This window comes from Podarcis gaigeae (assembly GCF_964106915.1).
Source record: "Podarcis gaigeae genome assembly, chromosome: 10".
NCBI classification, from domain to species: Eukaryota; Metazoa; Chordata; class Lepidosauria; order Squamata; family Lacertidae; genus Podarcis; species Podarcis gaigeae.
Genome location: NC_139686.1, coordinates 71,550,097 through 71,566,721, shown reverse-complemented (window position 1 = coordinate 71,566,721; position 16,625 = coordinate 71,550,097). Strand labels below are relative to the sequence as shown.

General features: G+C 43.3%; 1 protein-coding gene across 2 annotated transcripts in view; it reads left to right on the top strand.

The window, feature by feature from the left end:
- SEMA3C (semaphorin 3C) overlaps window positions 1–16,625 on the top strand; it is a 128,651-nt gene that overhangs the window by 99,311 nt on the left and 12,715 nt on the right. For both annotated transcript variants that reach the window (XR_014555829.1, XM_083701486.1), the window contains exons 12-15: window positions 2,271–2,493; window positions 9,841–9,929; window positions 14,308–14,349; window positions 15,509–15,666. Coding sequence is in view for 1 of the 2 variants with exons in the window: in XM_083701486.1 (XP_083557612.1) it covers window positions 2,271–2,493; window positions 9,841–9,929; window positions 14,308–14,349; window positions 15,509–15,666 (512 nt within the window). In the remaining variant the exon portion in view is untranslated. The remainder of the gene's footprint in view (window positions 1–2,270; window positions 2,494–9,840; window positions 9,930–14,307; window positions 14,350–15,508; window positions 15,667–16,625) is intronic.

Genomic DNA, 16,625 nt, shown 5'->3' with positions numbered 1-16,625 from the left:
TGCATAAAATAGATGGAACAGATTTTTCTCTCTTGAGCATTGTTGGAACTTGTCTCGAGGGAATCGGGTACAGTACCGCTCTGCTTCCTCAATGTGAAAGTGAAGTAAAAGCTGGATAAATGAAGTTGCCTTCTGTTGAGTTAGACTAGCCTGACAAGGAGCTCTCAAGTGATCCACAGGGCAGGAAAGCATGGGGTGCAAATAGCATTTTTTTAACCTAAAATAGCAACACATCTTAATCCAACTGAGACATTGCTGAAACTGACCACTGGTCCCTCCTCCCTTCCCCCTCTAGCCTCTCACACTGGATCCCTCCCAAGCAGACGAAGGCTGCATCAAGAGTATGAGCCTGTCTGGCCCATTTCTCAGCAACGTGCAGGACTCTCCTCGAGGGGGGTGTCAGAGGAGGAGGCGAGCCAACAGGGCTAGGACTGCCCTGCTGCTGGGACAACCTCTGACTCCTCTGTCTTGAGTCTGCACTCCCACTGTGACTCTCAGCCTCTAACCTGGAAGGCCCTCCTTTTCCTGACCACCCCCTACATGTCCTTTACAACTGAGGTATAGTTTTAGGGCAGTGTGGGTCACCAGCTGTTGTTGCACTACAACTCCCATCATCCCTAGCTAGCAGGACCAGTGGTCAGGGATGGTGGGAGTTGTAGTCCAACCACAGCTGGAGGGTGCCACATTGGCTATCTCTTCCCTATGGTTCAGGAAAGACTGGTGTCACTGCAGTTCCCAGGCCACTAGCATATTGTAATGAGTGAGTCCGTGGGGCTATGATGGCCCAGGAAAGGTTTTGTGAAATAAGTGGAGTGTAAATCAGGTGAATAAGATGGGTTTACTTGGGCTGTTCCAGTTCATACTGAAACAGCAGAAAGGAGTCAGAGGGTCAGAAGTAGCATGCTAAAACAGCAGCTAGAATTGTGGCCTTGGATGTAGGAACCTGCACCTCCAATCATCACAACAGGTGGAAAAAAACAAGACAAGCTGATGCTTAACAGGATTGCTTTTTCTTTTTTTGCCTTTCTTTTCTTTCTTATTTTGGAAGTTTATACTTTCATCAACTGTTGGCAATCAGATAATTTGCTCAAGCAAAATGTAAAACCGTGTTAAACTGTCTTGACTTTGACATTGCCTTTCAAGGACATTTTAGCCTGTATTGTGGTTTTACAGTGAGTGCTGACATATCTTGCAATCATTCCCTTCTTACAGCAGTTACAGGAAGCTGTTAAAATGCAGCATGGCTATGACGGGCCTGGTCACCACACTGTTTGAGACTCAGTCAAATGAGCAGCTGCACTAAGATTTGTCACTGCCCTTGCAGTATAAGTAAACCTCAGAATAGATCAACAAAGTGGTCCTATCCTTCCCTTCCCTTTTCTGATGCTAGAAACAGCCCATTCCCCAAAATGATGTAATTTCATTAAAAAGCAGACAGGGATTTGCCAGGATCGGGTTGAGGTTACACTGGGGGCAGGGGGGGGGGAGGACTTGTTTGTGAGAAAGTGTTTTAACGTATTTCACCCAGCCACCTGTATGCCTGAAGTAACTCGTTGAACGCTATTGCAAGCTAACTTTCAGCATTGCATTCTGCATCCACGTAGTTTGTGCACACGCAGACCACTCCATAAGCCATCAGAGTTGTTTGTACAATTAGAATTGGTACATTAGTACTAGAACTAAACTTGGGTGAAGGTATGCATGTGACAGATTGCTGCAGTACATTACATGTGTACATCTGTGGTGAGTTATGTGTCCTGGTTAAAGGCCCCAGCCCAGCTTTTGAGTATGCATTATTGTGAGTGATTAGTAGCCACGTAAAGGATTGTGCAGCCTTTTCTGCATCCGTCAAATTAAATGGCGACTAGATTTTGATAGGCATCAACATCAGGTTAATTAATATTCTTACTGGAACAAGTCGGTATCATTTAGCAGTAGGTCGCTTGTTTTCCCACCACAAATATATTATTTGCAGGAACTTCACAAATTCAGTGTTAGGATTCACTGGAATTTTGTAGTTGCGGTTCTTCAAACACAGCTTTAAGGGCACGGGAATGAAATCATATTTTGATGAAGTAAGCTTAAGTACACCTTGAAATGCTTGAATGCCAGCTCATGCTCTCGTATTGATTTAGATTTGCCTGCCTTATCCCAAGGACAAAGGAGAATTAATGCACATTTCTGCAATTCAGGGGGTATTTAAAAGAACTGGGAACTGAAAGATCCTTGGTATAGTTACTAAGTGATGACTTCCAGTGCCTCTTTTACAGTGTCCTGGAGGAGCCTTCACACCCAACATACGGACCACCAAGGAGTTTCCAGATGATGTGGTCACCTTCATCAGGAACCATCCCTTGATGTTTAATCCCATCTATCCAGTCCATAAGAGGCCATTAATAATCCGCACAGGCACAGACTACAAATATACAAAGATTGCTGTCGATCGTGTCAATGCGGCGGATGGAAAATACCACGTCTTGTTTCTTGGAACAGGTAGGACAAACAAACACCTGCTGTTTTAGTAATCTGCAGGCATCTGTTTTCCACAACAGGTTGCCTTGAGATCAACCACTGCCACTTTGCTGTTATATGGATGCGATCCCCACCAATACGGTAGTCAGGGGAGCTTTTCTCAATATGAAGGCTGTGTTCCCTGTTCATGGTAGCTAGGACCAGGGGCAAAAATGGGAAGAGTAATGGATGCAAATTTCACCTTTGTGCAGTAGGCAGTTTCTACACCCATCCACCTCTATCCTCCATCCAGTCAAACAACAGGCATAATCGGAATTTAAGGACACATTGCAGCCGGGGGGTGGGGGGTGGAATCAGAGAGCAAAGCAAGGGCCAGTGAAGGGTGTGGCCTGAGAAGAGTTATGGATGCCAGATAAAGAGGCCTAGAAGGTTATCCTCCCATTCTTTAGGTATCTTAATCAATGCTATAGATCTCCTAAAAGTGTTTTAAAATATGTTTTTTAAAGGGGGGATTGTTGTCATCTGCTCTAAATTAAAGTTGTATTCATATTGAAGGCTTTGGATTTGTTTTTCTTAAAAATACAGTCTGATGAATACTATAGTCACCTCTGGAGAAATCTTAAACCAGCATTCCAGCTCAGCGTTCTCATAGTTTCACACTGTAGCCTCCTAGAAAATTCTTGATCTTCTTTCAGGAACAGCTATGCTTTCCAATGTTCAAACATGCCAATACTCTGGTCAACTGAGAGTAGAATCTTATGGTGTCTATACAAATGTTATACTTTCGTGACACAGCTGTCCCATTTCAGCGGATGAGGTGGAAAAGAAGCAGCAGCCAGTGCAACTGTTTAAAGGACTGGCAAAATGGGGTCTGTTTGGCTGGTCGCAGTCAGCAACTACCAGCCCTATTATGATAACTAAAGGAAGCCCCGTTCAAATATAGCACATACAGTGGTAGTCTAACCTAGACGTTGCCACAGCATGGATAATGTTGGCTGATGGGTCTCTGCCCAGGAGAAGTTGGCGCTGGTGTGCCAGCCCTTAGCTGCGGAGAGGGGCTTTGTGTCACACATCACGCCACTTGGGCTTGCAAGAAGACAAGTTGGGGCTAAGAAGGTGAACGCTTGATTCTCGGTGCTTAGAGGCACCAAGGGCAGGTTTAGTCCACCCGAGGCATTTCCCTTCTTCCACATCAAAGGAGAAAAGGCTGCACGTGGAGACAGTGCGCTGAGAGCAAAGCCACCTGTCTCCTCCTCACTTCATCCACTGCATTGTCTGAGCCCTCCCTCCTTGTTCACGCTGCCCATCATTTTGATAATTACTAACAACCGTTAAAAGAACATTCTCTCAGAGCACCAGTGGCTAAACAAGGCTTCTCTCCTAATAATCAGGTTAAGGCAGTGTTGGACACATCTGCCAAAATGTAAGGGGGGGCTGTTCACTGTCTGTTAGCCCTGCATGACCCCCGCCCCTCACAAATTCACACTCCAACTCATGGAAGGATGTAAACAGGACTAAGGTGATAGTCTGTGTGGCTTGTCAATGTGACGCCACACACTCCGACATGATTTGCATTTCTGGTAGCCAGGGAAGAGCCCTAGCTCTTATTGCCTTGACACCAGTAAAGGGCTCCTCTTTCTTTGAACTGGTCCATCCATATTCCAGCCCAGCCTGATAATGGAAGTGTTTTCCATAGGTCCCTGCTCTTCCCCCTGGCTTTGCTTCCTTAAAATTGTTGCTGCTGTCGTTTATTTAAAGCAGAGGTTCTCAAACTTTTTTCTCTGGGCCACACTTTCAGAATAAATATTTGCTCATGCCGCACCAATTTCTTAAATTGATAAAAAGAGAAAACAAAAGGAAATAACTCCTAGCAGTGCTTGATCTATAACATAGAACACAGCAACTTTATAATGTTTGTGGAACATCCAGAAAGTATAAAACAATGCAGCTACATAAGAACACGAATCATTTCCAAAATATAATTATAAACAAGCCTCTTACATATGTACCTTGAGTATGTATACAAGCTGAATGAGATGTGTGAACTTGCTTTTGTCAAGTAATCTCATTTATATTAGATATTTAGTCTGCACCTCGTTTTCATACACTTGTCCGAGTAGGAAGGTCTTAGTCTTCTGGCAGAAGGATAACGAGGAGGGAGGCTTGGAAGGGAGCAGCCACAAAAGGGCTCTCATGTCACCACCAACCATGTCTCTGATGTCATGAACATGGGTGGCACACAACAACTGATGAAAAATAAATGAAGCCCAAGGGTGTGGCATTTTTTTCTTCTGTTCCAGTGTTTTGTCCTTTCAATAGGACTAAAGGGATTTGCTAGAGAACGCAATCACCAACAAAAAGCAAGCGAGCAAAAGGAATGGGGATCATGGGTTAATTAAAAGATTTGTGTCAAATTTCCTTCTTACGAGTGTTGACAAGTGCATTGTGTGATACTGGCAGGCTTGATCACTGGTGGTACAGGCCCCGGCATCCCTTTGGCAAGGGCAAGAGGGACTTGGCAGCGTGGTGACACGAGGCAGCATGGATGAGTTACGAAGCGGGACAGAAATGTTGCCAGTTCTGTCTCTCTCGGCCTAAGAAGTGAGTCATTCTTCCAGCTAGGTTGTTTGCTTGCCAGGTTCAGAAATACCTCCTCCCATGTAGCTTTAGGACTTGATCTACTCATGCAGATAAATCTCATGCACAGAGCTGCAGGTGGAGGTTTGTTAGAGCTGTTCAGGGGAACATATGCTACCCTTGGCCACCTTGCAACGATGAAGTAAGATCAATCCTCTACTTCCCAAAATGCTGAAGGAATTTGAGAGAACTTTAAAAGTGCTCTTGAGAATGAGAGAGAAAAATAGAAGCATCTTTTGCAGGAGAATAAATCTTTTGAGGAAATTTTGAGGTTTCGGCACAGCACCAACAAACACAAATGTTCAGTTCCAGCCTCAGAGTCCATCTGTGCAACAGGAAGAGGAGTGACTTGTCCCGCCGAGAACTGTGCAGACAGGGTGTGTAAAGTATTTTTTGACACTAGATGTAGTAAGTGGTGGAGAAGCTATAATAGAAATGTTCACCATGGCCCTGCAAAAGTGTATTTTACAGATCAAAACAAAAAAAAAATTCCTTCCAGTAGCACCTTAAAGACCAACTAAGTTAGTTCTTGGTATGAGCTTTCGTGTGTATGCACACTTCTTCAGATACACTGAAACAGAAGTTTCCAGACCCTTCTATATAGTGAGAAGGTGGGGAGGGGTATTACTCAGAAGGGTGGTGGGAATGGGTGATTGGCAGATAGCTGTGATGAGCCTGTTGACGACTCTTAACGACTGCAATAGGTCTTACAGGAAAAAGCAAGGGGTGAGAAGGTGAAATTCCTTTGTAGTAAAACAGCTACTTTGAGATCTTGTATAGAATGTCCTGGGAGATTGAAGTGTTCTCCTACTGGTTTCTCTGTCTGACATCAGGAATCAGGAATTTCAGAAATAGACTGGAAAGAGAAGCTGCTGAATTGCAACTTATTACCAAACTTAAAACCATGGAGGGACCTGGTCTGAACAAAGACATTGGATTCTTATCTCATTATACATGACAAAGCCATTTTTCACCTTCTCACCCCTTGCTTTTTCCTGTAAGACCTATTGCAGTCGTTAAGAGTCATGTATCTGAAGAAGTGTGCATGCACACGAAAGCTCATACCAAGAACTAACTTAGTTGGTCTTTAAGGTGCTACTGGAAGGAAATTTTTTTTTGTTCTGACTATGGCAGACCAACACGGCTACCTATCTGTAACTTTTACAGATCAGACAGTAAAGCAGAGAGACATCAGCATATGCAGACAGACACTCTGTGATTCTCTGGCCAAAGGTGAATCACACTTTTTGCCGTTGTGTGGAGGCCATTTAAAAAATACTCAGTCTAGCAGATGTCAACTCACAGTGTGCTGTTCAAGTGCTCACCAAGTTGATCAGACCATTCTTCCCACGCCAAAGCAGGCTTTTGCTGGGATGTGGTGGGGCATTAGTGATAACTTTTACAAAAGTGTGCGGCAGATGGGGAAAAGGCTCATTCCATGCACAAGATCATTGGGAAAAGAATGAAAAATAAAACTGCCAGAATTGCACTACTGTGTGCAACCCTAGTAAGCAAGGCTTTGGGGGGGGCAGCAGCAGGGGAAAGAGGCATCTTTATCAATTCACCTCATGTGGCGAAATGGGATGGGCCACCCCTGGGGCAACTGCGTAATAAAGGCTCATCACCAGGTACATTTGCCTGCCAAAAACAATGTGCTGGCCTTATTGAAACCCCTTTTTTGCTTCACTCCATATAACTTTCTTGTCTGCCTCAGCAGCAACCTTCCAGCATGTCTCAAATTGGAAACAAAAAGGGGTTTGGATAAGATCTGCTGCCCTGAGCAACTTTGGGAGGAAGGACAGCTGTGATGGACAGCTGAGCCAGACCAGAGTCTGGTGATGCAGTGACTTGGGATTCTACCAGAGGGCTGGAGCCTCTCTCTGATTGGCTACCAAGACGGAGGGGGTGGAGCAGTACTGGGGGGGGGGTAAAAGGAGCTATTTCTGAGAGAGAGTTCAGAGAGGGAGATAGTTGAAGAGAGAGAAGGTGGGAAAGAAGGAGAGTTAGAGCTAATCTGTGTGTAACATCCACTCTGAGGAAAATGTCTACAACTAGAGAAAGGAGTCTCTGAGCTTAGATTGGAAGACAGTGTTTAGTGTCTTCGGAGAGTATGGAGACAGGAGTTAACTGGAGGGCTGAGTTTGAGCAGGAGAAGTAGAAGCTATGAGTCTCCTTGGGTCTCATTCCAGTCAGGAGGGGAGAGATCTTTTAGAAAGAGAAGACTCTCAATCCAGTTAGTGGGTATCTCCTGGGTCTGTTATATATTCAGAGTAATTGTTCAACTTCTGCCTGAGTCTCCAAGCATCAGTTTTACTTTGCACCAAACCTGTGGTGGTATACAGAGCGGTGGGTCTGCTGCCATTGGTAGTCAGGAAGGTGGGATCTGCTACAGCAGGATATAAATTTAATAAATTAACATTTCACACAGGAGCACAAGTCTCCCTAAATTGCCACCAAGTTTCTGAAATAATTTTGGATGGTTGTGATGGGAAACATCTGAACAGTCCTGAGGGCAGCAGAGTGGGAGTTTTGTCAACACCAGCAAAAAGATTCTGGAGGCATCGTTTGTCATCCCAGTGGATCCTTGTACTTTCACTTGACAGAAATGTTCCAAGCAGAATTTATTTTTATTTTTAGGTTTTCCCTTTTCTCTTCTTTTTGTTTTCTTGACCTTGAGGTCAGACATACATATCTGAGCCAGAACTGCAATTGTAATTTGTCTCATCCTTGGGCTGGGAGGTGGGGAACTGGGACCACCACAAAGGAGAAGGTTCCCTCATAAAACTGCCACCCGGGTCAGCACTTCTTACCATTGTGGTGCTGATGGTGGTTTTTATGATGTGGCTTAGCTTGTCCTTTCAGATGTTGTCTTTTGCTTACTTGTTTGTTTGTTTTCTTAGGGAAGGGCTTTTATAGGTCTGTTTTGACGTCTCTCTTTTGACGATACTGACTAGAACGTTCTCTTTTGGCTGGCTTATATTACAAATATATGGAAAGAGTTGAACTTTTCCCTTAAATTAGAAAGTTGAACTTACTGCATAAACAGCCAAACATCTGGGTGTTCCATACCACCTAAGTGTTGTGTATAGTGTGATGCAAACCGTAGCCTGATGTAAACCGTCATAGTTCTTTGACTGTAACTGAGCAAATGGTATCTGGGAACCTTGACTGGCTAGAGCAGATAAGAAAGAGATGTAGTCCTAAACATCTGCAAGTAGGGATGGATTAATCTGTCAATTTCGTTCTCTCATTTTATCAACCTTGTAGAACTCCCACCCCCGGAAGCACACATGACACCTTTGTTGGTGGGCTTCTTCTACCCTTGCCTTAAGACCCAGGACTATGGGAGAGCTGTGTCGTGGGATGAAATCATCTGAAAATGAAATCATCACTTTGCTGCAGAAATAGTTGTCATTTTAATGATACAGTTGTCTTAACTGGCTCAGTTATGATCTCATGGGTGTTGTGTGGTGTGTTTTTTAAATGCTGTTTTATTGGTGCTTTAGTATGAATGAGTGCCCTGTGATCCTGATGGATAGAAAGTGGTCTTGAAATTAAGTAAGTAAGTAATGTGCCTAGCTCCTTCTTGTGCAAAAACTATTCACAGAGAAGCCTGGCCAGCCTTGGGATCATGCAGGTTGGGGCTGGGAAATGTTAACTATTCCTCTCCCTGCCATAGTCCTCCACCCACCCACCCCCCAAAAAAACACCTATCCTACGCTGCTTTTTGCATTTCAGGGGAAGCCCCAATTTATGTCGTATCTGCTTTGGTGCTATGTGTACCCAAATTTGGGAGTGTCTCTATATTGCATGGGGCTGAACAAAGAATAAGGCTATCACATGCCTGGCCCAAAGGCACTACCACCTTTAAGCTAAAGTGAATTTTGGTTGTGAATTTGGGGGTTCTTCCTTGGCAAACCAAGAAATTTAGGAAAGGTGATGGAGTTTTCCAATATTTAAGGAGTTTCCTACGTTTCTAGTTTGAACCACACTCTCCGATGTACCAGCCCCATGAAGTGTAATACTAGTGAGGTTGCCTCAGTGATTGGATGGGCCCAGTGGGCGTGAGAGGGGGAGTTAAAATATTACTCCTTCCACTGGTAGCATAGGCAGAAATTCCATGCAGAGAAGTATGTTTGATCCAACTCTTTTTCCTTTCTGAAAAGCATGATTTATAAGTATCACTCCTTTTGGCAGTGTTCATGATTCTTGTAGCTTTCAACCCTGGCTGAACATAGCCTTGCAAATTAGCCTGCAAAGGTTGCTATTTCACAAAAACTTAGGGCCCAGCTACACTTAACATTGATGATGTTATTAGCAGTCATGTTCAGTATTGTGGGGTTGTCATCAGGGCTGCAGTGTATGAGGAGGGGAAATTGCAATGGTAGCCACACATGCAACAATTAGCAATTGGGGGGGACGGGACTTTTCCATTGGAAGAACATGAGATAAATATTAATAATTTTTTAAAAAACACACACACAACCTGTTATGCAAGATATAAATACATTAGTATTTTTAAAACTATGATGGAAGATATTATACATAGCAGTTGCAAGATATTCCATTGGAAGACGTTGGTTTTATCATGAAGTTCCTGCATGCTGTTAGACACAGGGCAGCCACAGCTCTCTCATCTATTGTTTTCAGCATTGCATCCTTTTAATTATTTTTTGTTCTCTCCCTCTTTCTTCCTTTCCTCCCTCTCCTTCTACCCTTTCTCTGTTCCAGACCAGGGTACAGTACAGAAGGTTGTAGTCCTGCCCACTAACTCCTCTGCAACTGGAGAACTCATATTAGAAGAACTGGAAGTTTTTAAGGTTGGTCTCTCTCTCCCTCGGCCTTATTTGTCTCATGGGTGTCTTCATCTGTACAAAACACTTTGATCTAATATAGCTTGGTTTGACTGAAATGTCTTCGATAAAAGATCAAATGAGGAACAGTGTAACTTTTTTTGAGGCTGGAGTTCTCCAAGTGAAGAGTCTTAAATCTTCTATACTGCATTTAAATTGCTTATTTTTCTTATGTTGTCATCCTGGCTTAAAGGATTTCGATAACTGTTTCTCCTCCCCTCCCCACGATACAACGGCTTCCAGAAACGGGCCTTTTTGCTATATTGTTATTTTTCTTTCAACCGCCTGCAGAGGAATGCCAAATTCTCTTGCTTTTTTGTTGATCTGATAGGATTTCTGATGGCAAGCTACAAATCTTAAGGAAAATAGGCTTAGTTTTGCTCTCCTGTATGTATTGAAAGCCCAGATGTTCCTGGTGTTAGAAAACCATAGACCTGGGATAAATAGTTGAGAAAGGAAATGAACCAGGCCTTGTCAGTCATTTTGTATTTCTCTGCTATGAACCACATTGGGATTTTTGGATGGAGGGCAGTCTACAAATTAAATAAATTAAATAAATAAATAATCATCTTGCTGAATCCCTCTATAACGGAACGTAATGGAACAGGGTGGTGGTGGGAGGCACCAGCTTGGGAACCTCCAAGAAAAGAAGACTCAGAGCCTGGGGATTGGTGGTGGGATGATGGTGAATGGTCCAAGGCAGAAGAGGGAGCAGACTAGGAGCAGGAGGTGTCAGAAACCGAAGAGGTAACAGGGTTTAATGAGTAGGAAGGGCCTGTGGCAGAGAACAGTCCAGAATCAGAGGCTGGAGATGAGGGGGCCAAGAGGCAAAGATGTGGCAGGCTACTGAAGAAGCCAGGGGGTCTCCCCCTCCTGCTGTGAACAAGTCCCCTCACCCCCGGTCTCCCAGAACCTGCAGAGGTGTGACGAGGGCAGAGCAAAGACAGATAAAGCGGAGAAGTTCTCAGGTCACTTGGGGAGGACCCAAGGGAGGAGACATAGGGAGCTGTAGGGAAGCAGGGACCTTCAGTTCTCACAACTGCCTCATTGGGGCAAGACCTACTGGGAAGAGGTGAGCTGTTTTTGTTTCTTGGAATAAAAAGTTAACTTCACTGACACCTTGTGAGTTATTTCTTACCGGCTCCCGCCTTGACAGGTAGACATGCTCCTCCATTAGAGCAAAAAAGGAAAATCTTTTCTTGTACCTTTAAACCCTGGAGAGACCGTGTAGGTAATAATAAGCTAGATGGATCAGTGCTCTTACCCAGTATAAAACAACTTCTTGTGCACCTATGCTCCTAAATGGCTATCCCAGTTTGTGTATACTTATTCCACCACTTTCCTAGGAGTCTTTCTTTAGTTGTTTGGAAATCAGAATAGATCAACATGTTCCTATTGATCATCATTCTGAACAGCTGATAGGAGAAGACAAGCTTATTAGATTGCCATCACTTGCCTCATTCTCTTTCATGGAGTGAAGATAATCTGGCACTATCTGGCTCCTATCAGCTCACTCTCAGCAGTTGTGACTGCCTTTGTATATTATTATTATTATTATCATCATCATCATCATCATCATCATCATTTTATTTATATACCGTGCTATACTCTGAGGTCTCAGGGCAGTTCATAGAACAAAATCCTGGCTATAATTTATTCTCATCAGATTAAATGTACCTACTTGTAAGCCAGGATCTGACTAATAGCCTCCTTCTGCTTGAATTGGATTTAACACCCCCATCCCCAAATCAGGGAATAGCTCACCTATCAGAAGCCCTTGGGAGAATTACTCCTTTCACAGTCTGGTACATACTGCTAGCCAGTGTGATGGAATGGTGGGGAAGGGGAAGGGAGACAATAAACAAACAAACCTAAGCAATGCCCCCCAAAAAACTCTGGATGCCGCTTCCCAGCTTTGAGGGAGAGGGAAGCATATGTGTGGTGAGGCACAGCTTTTTGAGATGGAAAGTGCAGTGGATTCAGATGTGGAAGGGAAACTAGGATTTCCTCTTTGACCTGGATTTCATCCAAACCAGAAAAGAATGTTGAGGCTTGTACAGTTCACCTGTCATTTCAAGGGGGGGTTTTATAAGCACAGAAAGCTTGTTTCCAGCAATAATTTGGACAACTTCATTGGCATGACTATTAAGTCTTCTGAAAGCTCTTCCAGAGATGAGTAGAGAATGCCGGAGGGGAATTTTAGAACATTTGGCAACCTTTTTCTACCAGTTTGTTATCCAGCCTTCTTTTCTTTCAGCTAATTATCCCTGCCACTCCTCTTCTTAGTTCCTAAGGAAAATATGCATCTAAATGAGATCTAAGATAAGCATAAATAACCAAGAGGCAGGTGAATAATCACTATCTGATCCTCTATCTGATCCTCTTCTGCTTTACTTTCTGTCTGGGGCAGGTTTTAGGATTCTTAAATCAGAGCCTGAATTCACCTTGCTATTATGTTTGTGATAGATATCCAGAATTGGAGCCGATATGCTTGGAATTGGTCCAGCAGCAGCTACCTTTTGTAAGATCAGATCAGTAGAGGGGCAATGGCAGTGAGAGCCACTCCTGTTCCTCCCCCCCCCCACACACACACACCAGTGTGTTTGAAGTGGTTTATGGTAAGCCAGTAGGCCTTGCTCACTCCACTGACTGTTCAGAACAAGTTAGCAAGTGGGTTCCACAACAAAATGTTGTGATGCGGTCTGCTCCTGTTTAAGGTCCCAGCTGGTCATGTCATTTTGCAGGATGATTCATTCCATTCTCTGCCTGCTTCCATATTCCCCATCTTCTACCCCAAACAGACAGTTTAGGAGGGGTTTTGTTTGTACCGTACTTCTGCAAACCTTGGAGTTCACCAGAGCCTCCCTCAGTTGCCTGGCTGGGTCAGTTCTTCTTTTTGTCTGTTCATGAGATTCTAATGCCATGAGTGAAGAAGAGAGGCTTCTCTCTGTTCACTTTCTCAACACCATACAAAATTTTAAAAACTTTTGTCACACACACCCCTGCTTACTTGCCATTTTAGAGAGTCACAAATGTTGTGGCCTTTCTTGTTGAGGGGGATATTCCATGGTGCAATGTGAAGCATTTGCTGTGTATGACCTGCAATGTTAGGTTTAAAACAGCAAATGTGATCATTCGTGTCAAAATAAGTGTTCCCCAGTATGGTCTTCAGACATGGACCCATTTCAGTCTTCTGTATTGTGCAGCAGCAGCAGCAGCAGCAGCAGCAGCAGCAGCAGAACAACTATTAGAAAGAAACCCTCTCATCCAACAAACTGAGTTGCTTAACAAGCAACAGTGCATTCATAGAGCTGCCTAACAATTAAGACATAACTAATTTGTCTTCAGTGATCCTGAGCATGCATAAGAAGTAGAATGCAGAATCAGACCCAGGCCCACCTAGCATTCTTTGCAAGAATCCCAACAACCAGCAGATACAAAGTGGTCAAAATATTGGCCGATGGGCCACCACAAGTCTATCTTCTGTCTACCCCGCCTTGTCTGTTCCACTTCATATCTTCCATGCAGCTGGATCCAGTTCAACATGATCTGCCATAACTTCATTTTTCTCATTCTAGTTAATCCCTGAGCCCCAGAATAATGATTCACACTCTTGTCTATTATATATACAAATAGAGTGCATACTGTCTCTCTAATTCAACATGGCATGCTTGTTAACACTTTGGTGGAGTCTTTTGCCCTTTTTGTGTTCAACCGAAGGCCAGTGGAGCAAAAGAGAGCAATGTGCTGGATAACTCCATGTGTCCTTTGAATAACCCAAATGCAAACAAAACGTCAAACAGAGCAACACTTCGTTTTTAATGCTGACGTTTTCCATCGATAATCTAAAGCTCACACCATGAAATAGTGTGCAACGTTAGGTATTGCATGCAGGAAATGTTAGATATTCCCCTTCATCTTCCTAATGTGCTAATTAAATATGAGCTGTGGCATAAAATGTTCCTTACTATTATCTTCAAAGCATAAATACAGGGATTTGTTGCCAACAGAACGTGATGGTTTGAAGGCATAAGCTGGCTATCTTCAGTCCTGAGGTGGCTATTGATGGGCTCTTCATCTAGAATTGTCTAAGCTGCAAGTGTTTGTGGTGAGGGGCTCAAAGTTGTCAAGACAAGGGGCTCATGCGCATAGCATCAATATTTTATCCATGTCAAACATTGCTTTGTCAAAGAGAATGATGAGGGGCAAACGATGAGACCGTGAAGGGGAAAAAAGTATTTCTAGAAGAATGGGGTGCCGTTCTGTGTACTGGAAAATGTTATGACTGTGGTTAACCAAAATAGAAGACTGGAGTTTGGAGCTATCATTTATTTTTGTCTTGCAGAATAATGTTCCTATAACAACAATGGCCATTTCATCTAAAAAGGTAAGGAAAGGAATAATATTCATTCAGCAGCCGTGGTCTGGGGTTAATGTAATTTTAAATGCATCTCTATAGATATATAGAGAGATATATATAACTTGCAGATATTGTAGATCACGACTAACGTGCCACATAGATTTCAACTGCATATGCATTTGGCTTAGTCTGGGCCCAACCCATTTTATTGTGTCCTCTTTGAAGCTATATTTGCACCAACCTATGAGGTTGGTTAGGGTGAGAGAAAGTGACTTGCTCTATGATTGCCAAAAAGCTCCATATGTGAGCAGGACTTTAAAACAGACTCTCCCGTGTTCAAACAATTTGAACTATATTGCTGTGGGCCACCATGCTGTAGATTAAGGGATTTCCGCAGATGTAGACATGGGACACAACCCAGTCAAAGATGAGCACTTTTACATCCTCTTTTACATCATTGGCTTAAAAATGCATGCTTAATTCTCTGACATTGAAATTAAGGGCGGCTCAAAGTGCTTTGAGGTGGCTGGATTGTACTCATAGTACTTATTGTCATATCCAAAGCAGCTACATGTGTCCATTCTATTGTACATATATACTATGGAATGCTTGTGGGTAACAACTTCATATGTGCATTCATCATTCATAATATAAAGTGGTTCTTTTGACATGTTATTCGGGGGAGGGGGAGTAGGAGCTGAAGACCACATGCAGCATAATGGTTCTTATGGGGCAATAGGTGGTACTCAGCTAAGTTTTACTCAGGATGACCTATTGAAATTAATGGGCCTAATTTAGCCGTGCTCATTAATTTCAGTGGGTCTATTCTGGGTAAAATGGCCCAAGAACTTTAAAGTAGCATATCAGAAAGAAGTAGCATATCAGATCTCCAAAGCTGAGTGCAGCCCTCTGCCTGACAAAGGAGAACAATGACCCTCAGTGTTTCAAAAGCATTAACATTCTCCCCTAAGTATTTTCTAACAGGAAGGTATAATGTTATAGGCATATTATAACACAGATCTCTTATGTTTATTTTGGCCTTTTACCCATAGGTAGCTCACCTCTTGGTTTCACTGTTAATACCTAAAGAATGGGAGAGCTTAGTCCTTTATTAGTTGCATCCTGGCTAAAGTTCCTCTTCTAATCTCCGTGCCTGAAATAAATCTCTCCCTTTCCTGTCAAACAGCAACAGTTGTACGTGAGCTCGGACGAAGGGGTCACCCAGGTTTCCTTCCACCGCTGTCATTTTTACGGGACGGCCTGTGCCGACTGCTGCCTCGCCAGAGACCCTTACTGTGCTTGGGATGGCAATTCCTGCTCCAGGTTCTACCCAACAGGGAAAAGGTGACAAAGTGTTAGATTGTCTTTGGAAGAAAAAAACAAACCACAAGACAACATTTAACCTTTGCTAGGCATTTAATACAATATTGGAATGGAGTATTTTTCACTGCTAATGTTTTAAGGGCTAAAAAATACCACCCATTTTTATTGGCAAAGCATTGCTAGTTGAAGTCTTTGCACTGCAAAGGTGTTGCACTTCCTTGAAAGTACTGAGGGTCTGTTTTTTCCCCCGCCAAACAGATTCCATATAGTGGTTGTATCCAACCCTGCCATTCCACTCGTCCCCTTGTGCAACAGAACTTGACCCTCCTCTCCGATCCTTGGGCACCCTCAAAATCTGTTCCATAGTATTGAGGGCCTCAATGGAACAGCTTTTGGGGCGTTGCAGGGAGGTGAGGGAAGGGGACGAAGAGGAAGGGCAAAGGCAAATCCTGTTGCATGAGTGGAATACTGACCATGCAGCATTGGATAGAACCATAGAAGACTCTTCATTGATAGATAATCAACACAACAGAATAGTTTACTGATCACATTTTTTTTAAAAAAAAAGACTATCAGAAATTGTTTTTGCTGCTGTCGTGATTTCATTTGCCACTATCTGGAGGGAGTATCTAAAGTTACAGGACATCAGTTTCTAATACTAGTGTCCATTTTTAATACGTAGCCAAGGAAGATGATTCAGGCAGATTTGAGCCCTTTCTGATTCTGCTTTATTGAGGAGTTTTCAACCTGACGGATCCCAGTCTAAAATCCTGGAGAGCTGCTGCCAATCAGTGTAGACTGCCCTGAGCCAGCTGGATCATTAGCCTTATTCAATATAAGGAAGCTTCTTTTGTTCCTGTGATTTCACAAGTCCCTAGGGAACCATCTTACCTGGTGGCTGATAGGCTCCATTTGGTGAGCAAAAGATGTCCTCTCATCACGGAGCCATTACTATCTCTCATTACTATCTCTCTATTCTG